Raw genomic sequence first — 19,882 nt, 5'->3', positions numbered from 1 at the left:
TAATTTTGACTAAATTGCTTTCTCTCTTTCAATCTGTTGAGGTTAAAGGGAAATACCTATTAAGTCTCTGAGAGTGTTTAGTTAGAGTTTGTAATGTGGCTGGATACTCGTGGTTAAAAAGTGTTATTTAGATGCAAAGCACTGTTATCTTTTGAGCTGGTAATTATTTCCTGGCCTAAATTGTTTACACTGTCCTGAGTTACCATTTCGGAGATGATAATATTGCTTGAGTGGTGAAGAAACACCTCATCTGGATATTGTGTGCCTTAATTGTGTTTATGAAGCCTACACAAGCCAATCATAATAGGCTGAATGCTAAGCATTATTTTCCTTTTGTATGGCTGTCACTTCTAGGATCTTAATATAGCAAGCAAAATTGTCCAATAAAAATTGGCATTTCAGCATTGGATTAGGTAATATTTACATCATAGTCATGTTGGGGGGAGTCTCTGGGCTTTTTATAAAGAAAGGGGTTAAAGAAGTAGTGCTATTATTTTTCTACAAGGACATAATTAATATTCTGGCCCCCCTTATCTCTGGGGGTTGCCAAACTTAAGCAAGAAAGTTTAGGGAAAGGACAAGCTTTTTTTTTTTTTTTTAAAATAAAGCTTCTTTAAATCAATGTTCTTTAAAATTCGTGATTAGAATTATTTTTAGAAAATCAATTGGCAGGAGTTTTCTAACTGTTTCCAAAGCACAGCAAAGGTCTGTGCTTTACAGCACAAATTAGACCATCCAAGATGATTGCATGGCTATGTCAACGGGAAAACTGGATAAAGAGACAGCACTGACCCCCAACGGGGGGAGGACACCAAGCAAGGGCTGCTGGTAAAACACAGGGAGGAAACTTCTCCAAATACTGTTCACTCACAGTTTCAAAAGCTTTTTGCTCAGAATTTTCAAATAGTTTCAGGGTAAATAATTTGTAACAGGTGGTCATCAGATTCATGCACACTTACCAAAGGCCTACATCTCCAAGGCGGGCTGTAAATAATATACCCATATGGGTCTCAAGGGAACACTGGGTTGATTTGTTGTTCGAACACAGTGTCTCCCTCCTGCCACTCAATGACAGGAGAACACCAGACGGCCATGCTGAAAGGTGTATGGTTACAGCTATAGACACTGCTTTTGTGGGCGCTCACACTTCGAGATAAAGATAGCTGAGAGCATTACAGCACATAATCAAATGCAGTCATTGCAGAGGTAATGTTTCACATTACCTTTGAAAATACTTGAATCCAGAAACACCATACACTGGATACAAAATCCATGAATACCTAGCCTCTGGGCGTGGCCTAGGACATATTGTTCTGAACCATCTCCTATTTGCCTTTGTGGGTAAATAGACACCTGAGCTAGAAATAGAGGGAATTTGAAAAATAAAAGAGTCAAACTAAGTATTTTTGAATGCTCTTAAGAGACCACACACACACACACACAAGTTTAGATCACATCAGAAGTTCCTTAGGTAGTCTTCAAAGTTAATTTCTTGCAATTGAAGGAACACGGAAGAAGCAGGCACACCATGATTTGGATGCTCAGTTTTTGTTCTATTTAATTGCAGCCAACTTCCTACTATTGAAAAAAAGAAAAATGATTTATAATTAAAAGATTGTTCATCTGTATCGAAAAGCTCAGTTTCACTCTATGATGTCCAGAGACCCTCAAGATGGAGGTGAGTTTCTATTGCTACCGCTATTGTTTTACCTCTTTGTGTTGACTGTGGCATGTGTTGGGTGAAGACTTAAAGCAGCATATTGCTCTAGGCGGAACAGTATATTGTTGCAGGGGCACCTGGCTAGCTCATTCAGTAGAGCATGCGACTCTTCATCTCAGTATTGCGAGTTTGAGCCCCACGTTGGGTGTAGAGATTACTTAAAAATAAAAAATAAAGATTTTATTTCTTTATTTATTTGAGAGAGAGAGAGAGAGCAGGGGGAGGGGCAGAAGGGGAGGGAGAGAGAGAACTCCAAGCAGACTCTGAGCTGAGCCCAATGTGGGGCTCCATCTCATAACCCTGAGATCATGACCTGAGCCAAAACCAAGAGTCAGATGCTTAACCAACTGAACCACCCAGGTGCCCCCCAAATAAAAGAATATTTTTAAAAAAAGATTTTGTTGGGCGCCTGGGTGGCTCAGTTGCTTAAGCAACTGCCTTCGGCTCAGGTCATGATCCTGGAGTCCTGGAATCGAGTCCCGCATCGGGCTCCCTGGTCGGCAGGGAGTCTGCTTCTCCCTCTGACCCTTCCCCTCTCATGCTCTCTGTCTCCCATTCTCTCTCTCAGATAAATAAATAAAATCTTAAAAAAAAAAAGATTTTGTTTATTTGAGAGAGAGAGAGAGCACAAGTGGGGGGAGGAAGGGCAGAGGGAGAGGGAGAAGCAGACTCCCTGATGAGCAGGAGCCCGACTTGGGACTTCATCCCAGTACCCTGATATCATGACCTGAGCCGAAGGCAGATGCTTAACCGGCTGAGCCACACAGGCACTGCAATAAAAAAATCTTAAAAAAAAAAATCATTGGATCATGAACTTAAAGCTCCTAACTCTAATCTATTCACATTTTTCCTGACACACATATAAAGGAGTAAGAAGAATTTGGATCCAACAGTCAACTATTTTTATTATACTTCATAGGGTTGATCTTAGAAGAGTGGGGTTCAAGACCTGAGTGTTAAGTGGTTCATACTTTAGTGGAGGGCATCTTGCAAGGGTGGGTAGAAACAATGTCTGCTTTTTCCTCTGCCTCTTGGGTCATAGCCTGTCTGGAAGCTAGCAAAGGTCTAAACACAGAACAGAGGGTATTAGGGATGAGATTAAGTGACTGTCACAGGCACACGGCCCCACAGTTTTCCTTTAAAGATGGAAATAATCCTCCAATATAGAACATGATACATAACATTGTATTATCACTAAATGGGCTTAGTGAATAGAACAAACATCACCTACCACCCAGAAACAATGATTCGCTGACCATGTTTGACCTCTAACCACTAAGGAGTTTTGGTTTTCCCTCCTATAGACATTCTTAACTGATTCCATCAGATCCCTAGTCATCCCAACCATGGTTACCTTCTCTTAAACTGGACAAATTAGTGAGCATAAGTCAGCACTTCAACACCAAATTCAGACTTTATAAAAAAGTAAACCACACAAGGGATAGACATCAACATGGTGAGCACCTGTTGCTCAGGGCCCAGACTGAAGTGTTTTCACAGGGCTGGGTCACTGGGATGTGCTAGCCTCATATGCTCAGCGTTCAGGGTGATTTGTGAGCTATTGCTGAGCACATAATGGTCAGTATAGCTACATAAGCGGTCATGGCCCTAAATGTGTTCACCTGAACTCAGCAAATCAAATTGGGTCTACAGAAAGGTTCTGTTGGGTTCTGACCAGACTCTCTTTGGATTCGCCATTGGATTCTGAGATTGAGCTGGGTTTTGACATGAGAAGATGTTCTGGTTCCTTCCATCTACCTGTAAGAGGCCCTATAATTATAATGCTAAAGATGTAGATTGTCCTTTAACAGACAAAATCCTTTTGATATTTTGTGTACACACACACACACAAATAACAATAACAATAATAATATGAGAAGCTATTTTCCCATGTCTAATGAGAGAGTTCCTCAGGCTTCTGGCTTATTTTGGTAGTCTCTCTCTTTTTCTTTTTCTTAGCAAAAACTAAATTTTTATCAGTTTAAGTGGGATGATATTTGAGAAACTAGGATCCGGCTAACAAAGGGTATTTTCTTAGCAAAAAGGGCTTAGAGGTCAGCAAAGTGTATCTCAAGATACAAAGAAGGCATGAGAATGAGTTTGGGGCCGTAGCTTGGGTCACTAAAAGTCCTGCAAGAGTAGAATTCATCTTTCTTTTCTCCTTTCGCTGTAGGCACTTAAAGATACTCTTTTTTCCCTCAGAAATCAGACTTTTCTATTGAAGTATATTTGGCACATAGTATCGTGTAATTTTAAAGTGTACACATGTTAATTTGATACATTTATATATTGTAATATGACTGCCATTGTAGTGATAATTAGTACCTCTATCATATTACATAATTATTATTTCTTTCTAGTGGTTGGAATAATTAAGTTTAGCAAGTTTTATGATTATAATACAATATTGTCTATATTCACTATGCTGTGCATTAGAGCTCTAGCACTTATTTACTATTCATTGAAAATTTATACCCTTAAAAAACATCTGTCCTATCCCTCCACCACCTATCCCCTAGTAACCACCATTTTACTCTCTGTATTTAGGAGTTTGGCTCTTTTAGATTCTACATCTAAGTGATATTATTCAGTATTTGCTTCTCTGATTGACTTATTTCACTTAGTATAATGTGCTCAAGGTCCATTCATGTTGTTGTAAATGGAAGGATATCCTTCTTCCTCATTTTCTTTATCCACTCATTCACTGATGGGCACTTAGGTTGTTTCTATATCTTGGCTGTAGTGAATAATGCTGCAATAAACATGGAAGTGCATATATCTCTTTGGTATCCTGTCTTTACTTTCTTTATGTATATACCCAGAAGTAGAATTGCTGGATAATATGGTAGATCTATTTTAAATTTTTTTGAAGAATCTCCATATTGTTTTCCATAGTGGCTGAACCAATTTACATTCCCACCAACAGTGTTATAAGGGTTCTCTTTTCTTCACATCCTCGCCAACATTTGTTGTTGTCTTCTTGATGATAGCCATTCTAACAGGTGTTAGATAGATATCTCATTGTGATTTTTATTTGCATTTCCCTGTTGATGAGTGATGTTGAATATCTTTTCATGTACCTGTTGGCCATTTGGATGTCTTGGACACATTCTATTTAAATTTATTTAGTGATAGTTTTCACCATCAAACAACATATTCGTTTACAGGTAGATTTTTAAAATAGTTTAAAACTCTTACAGAAATCATGTCTCAGATATGCTACTTCTTCCTTTAACCTTTAGATATACCCACAAATAGAGTACCTAGCCTTCCATATCTGGGCATTCTTCAGAATTCCAGCACTGAGATTGTTTTTGTTTTTCATTTTTAAACTACCATCTATTGAATGCTCACTCTGTGCCAAACACTATGCCAAGAGCTTTACATGCATGATCTCATGTTCTTCTAGCAATCCCATGAACTAGGTATTATTCTGATTTTTCAGAAGAGGAAACTAAGACTCAGAAAAATTAAGTAACTGGCCCGATGGCATATAGCTAATGAATAGAGAAGTTGGAATTCACATTTTCCCACTGTGCTTTTGACTTTCCTGGGAAGCATTTTCCCTTGTTCTTCAATTTGGGTTGGACTAACCTATGATTCTGTTCATGAAGATATACCTCACTTTACAGTAAATATTAGGCACTAAATAATTTAAAGTAATCCTGCAGTGTTTCTTCTTCTTCTTCTCCCATCCTTCTACTCTCCCTATTCCTTTCTCCCCCTCTTCTTCCTCTTCCTCTTCCCCTTCTTCCCTTCTTCTCCCTCCCTCCCTTCCCCCTCCCCCCTTGTTTTAAACAAAATATCTTTTTGATTTGAGTTCTCTAATTTTGGCACATATCTACAAATTAAGATTTTTGAACACGGTTCTGGAAGCGTCTTTACCACATTTAGTTTGTACTCCGTTTTCTTAGCTCATTTTTTTTGGTCAGACATATTATTTTAGACTTTCAGGTTATCTAATAAACCACAAGTTCACAGACTCATAAAAATTTAGAGGGGGAGACAGCTTCAGAGATCCGCTCATCCAACCCTGTCATTATATGGGCAAGGGAGGCAGCGGGTGGCTGCAGGACCCTGGTTGAGTCAGAGTCTCAGTTATTCCACCTAAAGCTGGAGGAAATCTTACTGCTTCTAAGGAGTTGTTCCAAAAGTTCACAAATCAGGAGATATCTAAATGGATGTTTTCAATTTTGTCTAAAAGAAAGAAAGACTGATACCAAGTGGCAGATGGTTTTGCTCTGATCATTTTCAGGAGTATCCCTAAGATACACTGCTACCACCAGGCTGTGGCAACCAGTCAGGACTGCTCAGAGCAAGGTAACCTCTCCGACTGGCTTCTGCTCAGGTTTTAATCAAAAGAGGGATGCTTGGCGGCAGACTGGCCTCTGGGTGTTCAAAAGGACTTTTTGTTCCTTGGTCATATTTCTATTAGTCTTTCTCTGCCTTTAACATACAAGAGAAAATCAGGAGAAGGGGACCAGAATGTCTGGAGGGACAGAAGAAAAAGCCCCAGAACAGAGAAGGCTGGTGGTTATGTTTGAGCTGAGCCAGCTTTCATAACACACAATGTGGAGGCCTGTCAGTGATGTGTGGACAAGTGACAGCCCTGGCATTTTAACGTAGCAATCCTTCACTTGCATCCTAAGCTCCTATTTTGGGAGAATAAATTCCAAATAGCATTTCCAAGGAGAGATTGATAAATATTTGGTCATTAACTAGAGACCAAATTCTCCCTCAAAATTTAATGAATAAGAAAATGTAAAACCTCCTCCCAACTTTTTTTTTTCTTTATTCCTTGCTTATATACCACTTGGCTGAGTGTTCTGCCTTATGTTTGTTAAATGAAAAGCATCCATTTTGTTCTGGCATAAACAGCAATATAAGCATAGTTTCATACATTATTCCAATGTATTTAACAATGAGGTTCTTCTCATTTTGCACAGAATAGGACACACAATGAAGACAGTCAATGAAAACCAGAAGATCTACTGTTATAATTAAGAACATCAAGAATAGGCAGCAAGGGACGAAGGAGGTCAGGCTGCACATACATGGACAAAGCCAATTTCTTAGAAGATACAACTTCTAAGCAACAGAAAGATTTGCCTTATGATGGGGATTTCTCCCAAATTAAGATATACAGTGATTACAATTTTACCTCAAAAAATGACATCCTTGATGTCTCAAATCAAATTCCTTTAACAGTAGATGACCTTCAAGAAAAGGCTACATATAAAGAGACTTGCAGAAATGCAGACATGGTCATGACTCTGGGTAAAATGACTAAAACTGTTACCAACAAAAACTATGATAAAGAGAAACAATCCACTGTAAATCTTGATATTCTGGCTAATGAAAGAGACCCTTCCAAGTCAAACATTTCTGATATTTTACTCCATCATCTTTCCAATCAGGAATTCTTAAAAGGTCAAGGCATTAATTGTGAAACTTTCCCAGAGATTTCTAATGCTGACAGTGCTGATGAAGCTATTGTTAAAAATATTATTTTGCGCTATGTTAAGAATTCTTGGCCAAAAGAACAAACCTCAGAACTCACAGACCAACTGAGCCCCAAAAGGGGTGGTGAAAACAGCAATATGCCCTGTTGTTCACTAACTGTGACAGAAGGAAACGCCTCTGACTTAGAGGCTGCTGGAGAGAGCAGCCATCAAGAAACTTCACATTTTCTAACTAAAATCAAGAGTCCACATGATAAACCAATAAGTTGCCAAGGGCAGCCACCCCAGAAACTGCAGACCGAAAAAGCAGTTTCAGGCACTGGGTTCAAACATGGCCACAGTCTGGTTCATTACGAGTTATCTGATTTCCCTAAGGTTGCTCCCAAAGGGAAAGTCCCTAAAAATAAAACAATTAATAAACCACTTACAACAGATAAACAAGCCAGCTTTTCTCCTAAATTGAGAGATAAGTCAGCTATTGTGCAAGATATTTTAGAAAGCATGTCTAGGTCAAACTGTATTGAAAGACAAGGACAAAAAAGGAAAACTGCTGAACCTTCACAACAGATAGAGGTAAGTGAAAGTGGTCTCCAGGAAATGCATGATTGGGGCCACTTCTCATCCGTACAGTGTGGGTCTTTGCAAGGTGCATGGAACTGACCTAATCTTTGACCTCTCAGAAGCTCAGTGGGTGTCTTCCTGAGAAGAATCAGGGGCTGGACAAACAACAACACATCATAGAATAAACTCCAAATTCTTTGACCTGGAATTTGAGTTTCCCCATTTTTTTTTGGCTCCATCCTACCCTTATAAACCTCGCTCTCATCCCCCAGGAGTCATCCTCAGTGAAGTGGCTGGTCCCCAAGCTCTCTGGGCCCGCACCCTTGGAGCTCCTGCCCCACATGGAACATCCCACCTCTGCTTGTCAAAGATGTGCGCATTTTCATGGCCCCCTTCAATTCCCCGTTGGCTGGGGGACTTTCTGAGTCTCACTCCCACCCCCAGTCAGTCCTTCACATCCTCTGTTGTTTAGGTTTCTGTCAGAGCATTTATTTATGTTAGCCTGCTTTGGATCATGATAATTTGGAAATATCCATTTCTTCCACTAGACTTGAGTACTCTGGAGGGCAGCAACTTTGTCTTCATCATTCTATTGCTTAATTCCCCCAGGGACCTGGCCTTCTGCCTTCCATATATTACATCCTTAGTTATTAATGCTAAATCAAATCAAACTTAGGTCTTTAATAACATTCCAAGCTTCCTATATTGGCAACTATTTAGTAGCAGTTTTTTTAATGCTTACATTGGGATTTTCTTTATTTTTTTTAAGTAATCTCTACACCCAACATGGGGCTCAAACCCACCACCCCAAGATCAAGAGTCGCATGCTCTACCGACTGAGCCAGCCAGATGCCCCCGAAGACCAAATTTTGTTAATGTTTAATTTATACTATTTCCCCTTTCCTCATCTTCCCATCCCCCATCCCACTTCCCAACACATTGAGGCTTGGGACCTCATTGATTACTTGAGGTTCAGTAGTTAGGTAAATTCGCATTAATGATCAAAGTAAACATTTTAGTTCTCTGGCACTTTGCCCACACAGTATGATCTTTCCCTTAAGCTGTGTACGAAGGGCGATCTGAACTGGAAAACACTCTCTGCCTGTTTCCATTTCCACCCCTTCATGCTTCAGCCCTCTCTTTCAGCCGAATGCTCTGGGGAGCCTGTGCAGAACACCCACCCACGCCCACCCCCCACACACCTGAAGCCAGCAGCCCACCTGGCCTTGACTGGTGTGCTTCTCTGTGTCTGACACTGGCAAGTCTCAGGGGTCCTCATTCGGCTTGCAGGAAAACACCCCTGGGGATGCCCAGTCCTTGGGCCTGGAGATGAGTAGGAACAGATTGGATATTAGGCTCACCTCTCTCTGGCTGTGGCAGCCTAAAGTCAAGTGTCTGATTTTCTCTAGTCCTGTCGATTAAGGCTGGAGAATAGACTATCCATCATACCATTGAGGTATTCGTCATAACCAAAGTCTAGTTTGACCACCACCGTTGAGCACTCGGGCACGAGCATGTTTCTGAGCTTTCTGTGTTGAGAACAGTGGGAAGACCTCAGCGTGAGTCACTCTGGAATTTAAGCTCCTGTCCTGTTAGTCTGTGGTGAGTAAACAATCACTATCTTGACTCACATTTTGGAACTTAATGCCTACGGTTTTTTATTATTCTCTAGAGTGTGGCTACTGTGTGCACAGTGTTAGTGAGAACACCGGCCACAGGGCTGGTGAGAAGACCAACAGTGGTCCCTGCCCTCATGGAGCTTATGGTCCAGTTTTGGGAGAAATGTTTCAGTAGTCCCTGTAATACTATCGAACATGGTAGTAGTAACAGCTGATGTGTCATGGATGCTTTAACCACGTGCCAGATCTTATGGTAATACCTAACATTTCATCCTCATAACAACCCTAGGAGGTAGGTTCTATTTCTATCCTCATCTTATTGCTGAGGAATTTGAGGTTCACAGTGATGAAGTAATTGTCTTGAGTCACCCAGCAGATGAGTGTCAGAGTGGAATTCAACCTTGGCATCAGGGACCCAGCTCTTGACACAACTCTGGGCCACCTCCATGATGACCACACATTTTGGATCTTTTTGAATAATGGCATTAGCAATAAATAGTGTTTTCTTATCCTTTAATTGTACAGATGGAGCCCACAATACATATTCACCAAGAACATCTCACAGGTACTAATATTTGATTTGATTTGATTTTTTTATTTTTTTAGAGGGAGAGAGAGAGAGAGAGGAGATGGGAGGAGGGGCAGAGGGAGAGGGAGAGAGAAAATCTTAAGCAGGCTCCATGCTCAGCATGGAGCCTGATGTGGGGCTCGATTTCACGACTCTGAGATCATGACCTGAGCCGAAATCAAGAGTCAGACGCTTAACTGACTGAGCCACCCAGGCGTCCCAGGTACTAATATTTTTTTAAACCTTTTTGATTTAGATATACATTTTGAAACCTTTTGTTAAACAGCAAATGGTGGTCGTTGCCACGGACTTCTGTTTTTAGTACTTAATAAATCTGCAGTAAAATTGAGATGAATGGAAGCCAAAACTTACTCTTTCTTATACAGGAATAGAATCAGAGATGAGTCTCTTTAAGGTGTCATCAATGTCTCAGAAAGACATTTTCCCAAGTTCTTCTTCCGTATTTCAGAAGATAATCCAGGGGAAACAGATGTGCCAGAAGTTAAAAGAACAGACTGATCAACTGAAGACTAAAGTAATGTTTTTAAAGCTTATTATGATGAATAGAAGTGACCAAATTCAGACATAACACATCTTGCCATTAATGAAATATTGCATTTTTTCACTGCAGGTACAAGAATTTTCCAAAAGCATAGCAGAGGACTCTCCCTATCATTTGCAAGATAAGAGGCTGGTAATAAATTTTATCCAGTTTTAAACATCTCTGTTAGGGAATTTGACTTGGGTAAATACAAATGACTTTATAGCACCATGTTTTCTCTACATTGGTGGGAGTAGAAATGTTCTGCTGGAAATACTTTGCTGAAGATTAAGGGCAGTGACCTCCAGAGGCCTGGCCTTGTGTCTTACATATATTATGCTCTTAATTATTAATGATGAATTGAATTAAGATCTTTAATAACATATTTCAAGCTTGATATATTTAGTAACTAGTATGAAATGTTGTTAGTGTTTAATTTACACTATTTCCACTTTCCCCATCTTCCCATCCCCCCACCGAGCCTCCCAACACGCTGAGGCTGAGGATCTCTTTGGTTATTTGAGGCTTGGGGGCTTTGTATTACAGGGGCTAAAAGAGCTTAGAATTCTATTTGTACATGTATTTAGCCCTCTCTCATTCTCAGGGGAATCTATTACCTATGGCTATTATTTCTTAGAAGTCACCCCACAATAAATCTGAGACCATGGTAGACTTAAGAGAATAACATGTCAGTTATAAAGGGCAAGTCCATCCAGAGTTGTTGAGTGCTGGGGGATACAGGTTATAAAATTTCCCAGTACCTGACAACTCAATATATAAAACTTTGAAAACTTAAAACTGATCTTAAAGCTATGCTTTTCAGATCAAAATCTGTGACACTCACATCCTTGCTTGTTGTTGCATTTAATCAAATCACTAATTTATATTGTAACCACACAGACTTGTTCATCAGTGCCAGGGTTGTGGGAAGTTGGGGTGGAGCATGGCAATGGGGCAGAAAGCTGAGATTGCTAGAGCCAGAAATGTGCAGAGTCAAAGATGCTGTTCAGGCCATTAGGTCAGCAACAGGTGATCAGAAGGCAGGTGGTCAGAAGTCCCGATGTGAAGGACCACAAGCAAAGCTCAGGGCAGGCTGTGCAGTGGAAATCAGACAGCATAGACAAAAACCAGGAGGACTCAAATGTTAAGAGACACAATGCAACAGTGCATTATTCATTCGTTCTTCATATTAATTAAATAACTCATCCATTCATTCATTCAACAAACACTTATCAGGTACTTCCTATGTCCCAGACATTTTACCAGGTACTAGGGATTTGGAAATGAAGAAACAGTTTCAAGTGGCTTACAGTCTCCTAGGAACAACAGATTGATAAACAGATAAGCGGGGGTGGGAGGATGGGTGAGCCTGGTGATGGGTATTGAGGAGGGCACGTTCTGCATGGAGCACTGGGTGTTATGCACAAACAATGAATCATGGAACACTACATCTAAAACTAATGATGTAATGTATGGTGATTAACATAACAATAAAAAAATAAAAATAAATTTAAAAAAGATAAACAGATAAGCAACATGAAGCTCGAGAAATATTACATATAATGCTAATGGCAGCCTAGAAGAGGCTCACCCTTGCCAATTCGAGGGCACCTGGGAAGGCTCCCTGGAAGTGACTGACCTGTGAGCTTGACACTGTAGGATGAATATGTATGAGATTGGCAAAGTAGGGGCAGGAGGGTGTTCCAAGAAAAGGAATCAGCAGGTACAATGGCACAGGGGACAGGGAGTGCTGATAGTTTGAGGAACTGTATGGCACTGTAATTGGCCAGATGGAGCTCAGGGTAGTGTGGTGAAAAGAGAGAGAGGAAATGAGAGAGGGGGTTAAGCACTACATCATGAAAGACCTTTAAACCATCCTAAGGAGCTTAGATTTTACCCTGAGGTTAAGTGATGGGGCAACATTGGAGGATTGAAAGCCAAGAAATTGTGAGCACACTGGGGGCAAGTCTGTAGCTAGGAAGCCATACTCCAGGTAGCAAGTTATGAGGGCCTGAACCAAAACTGGCAATGAGGATTGAGAGGGGAACACAGCTAAGGGTTTAACCAAGTGGTGGCAGATTAAGAGGAGTAAATAAAGGAAGGGAGGAGGCTTGGATGAGTTTCAGATTTCTAGCTTGGGCAACCAAGGTCCGGACTAAAAATGGAAGATCCAGTTCCTAGTGGGTGTGGGAGGCGAGCAGGAGGCAAGGCACCAAGTTAATTTTGAGGTCCTTATAGAACATCCAATTGGAGAGATCCAGTAGGCAATTAGACCAATGGATCTGGGCCTCAGAGGGGTTGTTTGGGCAGAAATGTAAATTTGGGTATAGCTGTGGGTTGAAGCTATGAAGTATATGAGATTGCCCAGGCAACATGCAAAGTAAGCAGTAAAGAGGCGCAAGGAAAGAATCAGCAAACAGGGGCAGGCAAAGGAAGAGGGAGTCAAAGGAGACTGACAAGGAGTGACCCGAAACATCAAGGCAGACCTACAAGGGGCAGAGCTGTTAAAGCCAAAAGAAAAGAAGGGGGCATGGCCACATCATCAGATGTTCAAATAAGGAGGAAAAAGTCAAGAAGTGCATCGGATTTGGCCAACAAGAGATCATGAGGGACCTTGGCAAGCCCAGTTTTAATGAAGTGGTAGATCTGTTGAAGCCAGATTGCCAGAGTTAAGGAGTGAATGATAAAGGAGATATAAAAAAAATCCTGGCTTTCAGGAACGGGGAGAACACAGATTTTTTTTATTGTATTTTTTATAAGGATTTTATTTGACAGAGAGTGCGCAAGCAAGGGGTAGTGGCAGAGGGAAAGGGAGAAGCAGGCTCTCTGCTGAGCAAGCCCGATGTGGGGCTCCATCCCAGGACTCCAAGATCATGACCTGAGCTGAAGGCAGATGCCCAACTGATTGAGCCACCCAGGAGCCCCGAACACAGATTTTTTTTTTTTTAAAGATTTTATTTATTTATTTGAGAGCGAGAATGACAGAGAGAGAGAGTATGGAGGGGGAGGGTCAGAGGGAGAAGCAGACTCCCTGCCGAGCAGGGAGCCCCATGCGGGACTCGATCCCGGAACTCCAGGATCATGACCTGAGCCGAAGGCAGTCGCTTAACCAACTGAGCCACCCAGGCGCCCCCCGAACACAGATTTTTAAAGGGCTGAGCAAAGCAGAGGGAACTGGTACCAAGCATTAGTGTTCTGAGGCTTCAATCCAGGAAGTTTCTCCTTGATGCTAGATGATTTGTGGGGATTTGTGCTGGGATGGAGAGGAGAGTCAAGGTGACTCCTGACAGTGTCAGCCTTGGCCTGAGAGTTCCAGGCCCATTTGATTCAGTGCTAGAAGAAGGCCAGACAGGGCTAAAACTAACCTCAGGAAAAAAAAATCTAAAAAAAGGGGATGCCTGGGTGGCTCAGTTGTTAAGCGTCTGCCTTCAGCTCAGGTGATGATCCCAGAGTCCTGGGATCGAGCCCCGCATTGGGCTCCCTGCTCGGCGGGAAGCCTGCTTCTCCCTCTCCCACTCCCCCTGCTCGTGTTCTCTCTCTCACTGTCTCTTTCTCTGTCAAATAAATAAATTTAAAAAATCAAAAATCAAAAACTAAAACTAACCTCAGCACAACAGAATGGAAAGCACTTGGATGTTGGAGCAGACATTCTAGTTCTACATACTGGTTGTATGATCTAAGACATGAAGTGTGTCTTCCCACCCCAGAGTTGCTATGAGAATTAGAGGAAGTACATTTATGGCTAGAAAAACACGCTCTATCTTCTTTGGAGATATAATACAATTTAAATCCCAAGATCTTAAATGATAATTTGTGATTGGCTTTCTCTCTTTTCTCTTTCCTTTGAACACCTAATTCCTTCTCACGGTTTTCACTGCCATCACCATCTACCAGTTCCTAAATTACTGGTCCTAACTTCTCATCTACAGCTCCAAATGTTTGTGTGTATCTTCACTTGGCTCTCCTGCTCTCACTGAAAATTCTACTCGTCCAACATTGCCAGCTTCATTCACATCTGTTAGTCTTTTCAAATTCCTCATTTTAAGTCAAGGGTTTTGCATTCTTTCCACCTCCCAAGCTAGAAACCAGAGCGTTATCTGTGAGATTTATAGTATCAGTCAGGGTCCTGGCAGGACCTTGACGGTTTACTCCAGTGGAGCAACTGAGGAGAGTTTAATAAGGCCTCATTTACAACAGTGCAGGCAAGGTTAGGGGAAACCAATAAGGGACAGAGAGCATCTCATAGAAGGAACAGTGGGGCAAATGGGATGGAGGAAGAGCAGATTTTGGAGCCCAGGGAGAGTAGCTATAGTGGTAGGAGAAGCTGATACAGGCAGGAGGACATCAGGGAAATAAAGACCCCTACCACATCCTTCATTTCTCTCTTCTCCTGTTGTCTTCTACTGGCTGAAACCAATGCTGGGGCAAGGGAGCCTGTTGATGCAGTCCATTGAAGGTCAGCCTCCTGGCTGGGGCGCAGAGAAAGATGGAGGATGCATCTGGGCAGGGGACATGGAAAATATCTACCACACCTGCCATTTTGTATGCCCTATGGCCAACATGTTTCCAAACTTGTTTATTCATTTTTAATAATCAGAAGTAATCATTATGATGATGATCCTGGCACTCAGCATTAACTCATTTAATTTTCACAGTATGAGGTGAGGGCTATTATTATCTCAGATGAGAAAACTGAAGTTTAGAGATCAAGTTGACTAAAATCATACAATTATTAGGTGATAGAGTCTGAACTTGAGCCCCAGGGTGTCTGATCCTGTAACCCCATTGTGCTATATGCAGTATCTCTCCAGTCACCCTTTCCTTCCCATGTTCATGAACACTGCCTGGCCCAGGCCCTCCTGGGCATTCTTTAAGCCTGACTTAGCTCTCACTTTTACTGAGCCATGGCAAAATCCTCGAATCCAGTCTCTTTTTCCAACTGGAATAAAATCCCTAAGACCAGGGGTGGTTGTGCCTGATGTAATTTTTGTATCTCTCATACGTTTGGCCCGGGGCCACACACAGGCAGTGCTCAGGGCTGCAAGGCTGAAGCCTCTATACATCAAGACCAGACCTTAACCTTCACGGCTTAAGTATTCATCTGCATGGCGCTGCATGTGTGGACTTCTCGAAGACCCATTCGAAGCTCTGGCTAAACTTCTTGGTGTTCCTTCCCCCATCTCACCCTCCAAGTGCCATAGACTCAAGCTCAGATCCTCTAATGTCAGTTCCTTTTAAGGTCTGTGTGGCTTCAGGCATACCTCCTAGAGCTCCAATTTCCTCCTGTATACAGCTGAGATAATAAAATCTATTCTGCAACATTTACAACATTGATGTGTGGATTAAGTAAGACAATGCACGGGGAAGTAAGCTACAAATCATTCTGCAAAAGCACAGGATTACTGATATCCTATTAAGGAAGTTCAGAGGCCCCTAAGTGGGTTCTGGGAGAGAAATCAGGTCATTGTACTGAAAAGGCTGTGTGCTAGGAGGGTGTTGTAAACGTGGAGATGGCTCTTGGGTAGACCGTATTTTAGATGTCACACTCTGAAACAAAACAATGGCCGGGAGAAGGATTGTGGCTTTATTTTGAAACTACCGTAGAGTACACCGCCCTTGTATTTGGGGGAAACCAACCACAAGCAGAGGCTTCCATGTGCATGACTCCGGTGACTTTACTGCTGCAGGTCCTGGAGAAACTGCAGGGACATCTTGAACTGCTGGAGCAGGAGTTTCTGGACAACAAGGAGATGCATCTGACTTTGAAGCAAGTTCACAGGCATGAATCCCCAGCTGTCGGTGACTTTGATCCAGAAAGGTCAGGGTTAAACTGTGTGAGGTGGAGGGGGCAGAGGCGACCTTCTTCAGGTGGGATTCTGAGGTGGCTGCCGGCCTAGTGATTGCACAGCCCCTGGTCTAGGGTCAGCAAAAACTCTGCCACCAGTGAACAGGTGTTACCCCATGCGACAAGCAGTGTGGAATCCCCGCTACATATGAAGTCCTGGGCTGGGCACTGACCCAGACGGAGTCCTGGAAATGAACAGTTGTCTCCTGGAGGAGAGATTTTGTACTACCATCTTGTCCTTTGTTGGATGTCAGAATTGGTTCTGAGACTCAGAACAGCACGAGAAAACTCTAGAAAGGCTCACACGCTAACCCCAGAGGGCCTTCTCTCCAAGATCCTCGTGTCCTGCCCTTCACCCCACTCCTGCCTCTGTTTCCCCTGCCTGGTTCTTCTGTCCCCTTCTCTCCCCTTCCCCTTTTCTTTCCCATCCACAGACAATTCCACTGGGGCAGTGGGCCTGAAAGGACCAGTGTTAGGTTGGTTAATGTGGGCCGAAGGACCCACAAATCCCTGTAAAGGGAAAATGTTAAAGCTTAAAGTCAAAATGACTTCTGAGTTAGTTCACATTAGAAACTTGGAAGCAAACCCACTGAAGTTTCCAACTGGCCATTATTTTATGGCCCTGCGCTCCTTTCTCCAATCCAAATAATTTTAAGATGTATTCCAGGACTCAAGGCTAGGATTGGTTTCCATTTAATTTCCTGGTACGAATTAAAAGAATCCATTTAGGAGGCTTAATCTTTGTGAGTGCAGCTCTTTCTATTCATAGCATTTTCACATGGAATCATTATTGAGGCCAGATTACTTTAATGGTTTATATTTTGGCCCTAGTGTCCTGAGGTATTCCCCCCCCCCGCCCAAAGGACAATTTTACTTTTTCAAAATGAATGAAATCTCTGTCTACCGTTATTTCCATACTGAGTAATTAGACAGCAAGGATGAGGTTTTAATATTGATTTTTCCCCCCAAAGGCTTATTTTGTTTTCTGGGAAAAGAAAGATCTCTACATATTTTCACTATTTAAAAACTAATAGAGTAAGGATATTTATTTTCCAAGGACTCCCACTTGTCTGGGCAGTCATTTCAAAGTCAGGCCTCGGTGCTCAGTGAGACCAAAGTTATGCAACGTCATATTTATATCCTAGTTACACCCACAGTGTGCTGGACCCAGTAGAAATCAAAAGAGTTTCAATTGCAATTATATCCCAGATATAGGAAAAGCTTTCAATACTGGGGCAAGGGAAAGACCCAGTCTCTCCCAAAACCTGCGTTAAAACCAGCTCAGAGCAAGCAAGGCTCCTCAGCTTGACACTGGTCCTCTTGTTCTTGCATGGGCATAACGTGGCAATGAACAGAACCCCATACAATTGTCCAGAACCTTCTAAGTGTTGAATCCAAAGGACATTGTAGATGGCTTTCTGCAGGGGAAAGAATTCTGCTGATTCGTTGACGAATTACTTGTTTAAGTCCACTATGTGCTCATATTACCTTTAAAAGGTAATATGCAAAAATAGTTGTTTTGGGCGCCTGGGTGGCTCAGTTGGTTAAGCGACTGCCTTCGGCTCAGGTCATGATCCTGGAGTCCCAGGATCGAGTCCCACATCGGGCTCCCTGCTCAGCAAGGAGCGTGCTTCTCCCTCTAACCCTCCTCCCTCTCGTGCTCTCTGTCTCTCATTCTCTCTGTCTCAAATAAATAAATAAAAAATAAAATCTTTAAAAAAAAAATAGTTGTTTTATTTCATGTAGCTTGTTTGTCAGAATGTAGTCTGATAGTCATTTCACACGCTAATACCAGAAGCCAAGAGGTCAAGGAATGGGGTTCTTTCTCCACCAATCCCTTCTCTCTGATATTATGAGCATACAATCTTGTCTTCTGCTTTATGGAAAAGATCACAAATTCCCTCAAAAATGTCTTTTCTGGGGCACCTGGCTGGCTCAGTCAGAAAAGCATGTGACTCTTGATCTCAGGGTTGTGAGTTCAAGGCCCACATTGGGTGTAGATATTACTAAAAAATAAATAAACTTAAAAAAAATGTCTTTCCCCCATCTCTAGATCTACATGTTTTCACCTCCTCTTTCTTCCTTCACTCACTTCCAACCCATCTGGCCATGGTCCTTGAGCCCATTTCTTCCCACCACCTTCAGGCCTTGCTCCACCATTTCACTTCCTTCCAATTTTCAGCCTCTCTTTGTCCCCTGCCTAGTTCTTGTCCACCTGCCAGATTAGAGCATATTTTCCTATATTTTACTTGACTCTCGATAGGGTTTTCCATGCTTAAATCTTTGTACCACTGCTTACTGAGTAGAGCAGCCTTTCCCACTGGATGGAAAAGCCTCTTTTATCCTATTAAAAAAAACTCTCCACATGTAGATGGGTCTGGTTCAATTCCATCCCATTGAGTTACGTTTCTATTTCCACCTTAACCACACCGTTTTAAATGACTATAGTCTAGTGTACATTTTGAAATATTTCTTCTTTAAAAGTTGTTAGCTGTTCTTGCACCTTCTTCTTACCCATAAACTTTATAATCAGCTCACCAAATTTCCTTCATGAAATTCCAGTAGAATTTTGTTTAGAATAGTGTTGAATTTCCAGATTAGTTAGAAAGAGTTAAAACCTTTGCAACGAGTATTCCCATCCAAGAGCATGTTTTCTTCATGCAGATTTCATGAATGTTTTGTTAGACTTATTCCTAGCTATTTTATAGGTTTTCTGAGCATTAGTAATAGACGTTTTCTGTAATTGATATACAGGAAATAAAGAAAAATCGTATATTTAACTTGTGCTGGGTTACCTTACACAAGTTTGTTTTTAGTGTTCTTTGATTATCCATTGATTGTCTTAGTTTTTAGGTGTGACAGTCATAGCATTTGAAAATAACTCCCCCCCCTAAATATTTATACTTTATTTTTTCTTCCCTCCAATTCTTATATATCACATTTCTTTTTATTGATTTATTTCATTTGCTAGGTTTTCCAAAACAATGATAAATAATACTAGCAAAAGCAATCATTCTTGTCATGTTCTGAACAGTAAGGGAATTTTTTCCAAGTATGATTACTTGCTGTGGTTTCAAGTAGATAGCTTTATCAAGATTCTACTCCTAGTTTACTAGGATTAGATTTTTTTTTTAAATTTAGGAAAATGTTTAATCAAGTGGGATTTAGAAATCTATTTATTTCCTAAATCTATTAATATAGATTAATTAACCTATAATTAATTAATATTAACATATTATTAAACATCCTAATGTTTATAGAATGATTTGGGAAATTTTCCTTTTCTTTTTATGTTCCAACTTAAAGTCTTTCTAGAACTCATTCCTAATCCCACTTGGATTTGGTGCCTTTTGGGGGGTAGATTTTCTTTTCTTTTTTTTTTTTTTTAAAGATTTTATTTATTTATTTGAGAGAGAGAGAATGAGAGACAGAGAGCATGAGAGGGAGGAGGGTCAGAGGGAGAAGCAGACTCCCCGCCGAGCAGGGAGCCCGATGCGGGACTCGATCCCGGGACTCCAGGATCATGACCTGAGCCGAAGGCAGTCGCTTAACCAACTGAGCCACCC

At 41.5% G+C, this 19,882-nt stretch overlaps 1 protein-coding gene across 1 annotated transcript in view; it reads left to right on the top strand.

The window, feature by feature from the left end:
* AKNAD1 (AKNA domain containing 1) overlaps positions 1–19,882 on the top strand; it is a 55,936-nt gene that overhangs the window by 12,801 nt on the left and 23,253 nt on the right. The window contains exons 2-6 of the mRNA XM_006742049.3: positions 6,667–7,755; positions 9,888–9,927; positions 10,317–10,465; positions 10,562–10,624; positions 16,159–16,289. Of these exons, the coding sequence (XP_006742112.1) occupies positions 6,775–7,755; positions 9,888–9,927; positions 10,317–10,465; positions 10,562–10,624; positions 16,159–16,289 (1,364 nt within the window). The 5' untranslated portion in view covers positions 6,667–6,774. The remainder of the gene's footprint in view (positions 1–6,666; positions 7,756–9,887; positions 9,928–10,316; positions 10,466–10,561; positions 10,625–16,158; positions 16,290–19,882) is intronic.

This window comes from Leptonychotes weddellii, chromosome 4 (assembly GCF_054177405.1).
Source record: "Leptonychotes weddellii isolate Sample4059 chromosome 4, ASM5417740v2, whole genome shotgun sequence".
Lineage (NCBI taxonomy): Eukaryota > Metazoa > Chordata > Mammalia > Carnivora > Phocidae > Leptonychotes > Leptonychotes weddellii.
This window is presented reverse-complemented; position numbering and strand designations above follow the sequence as displayed.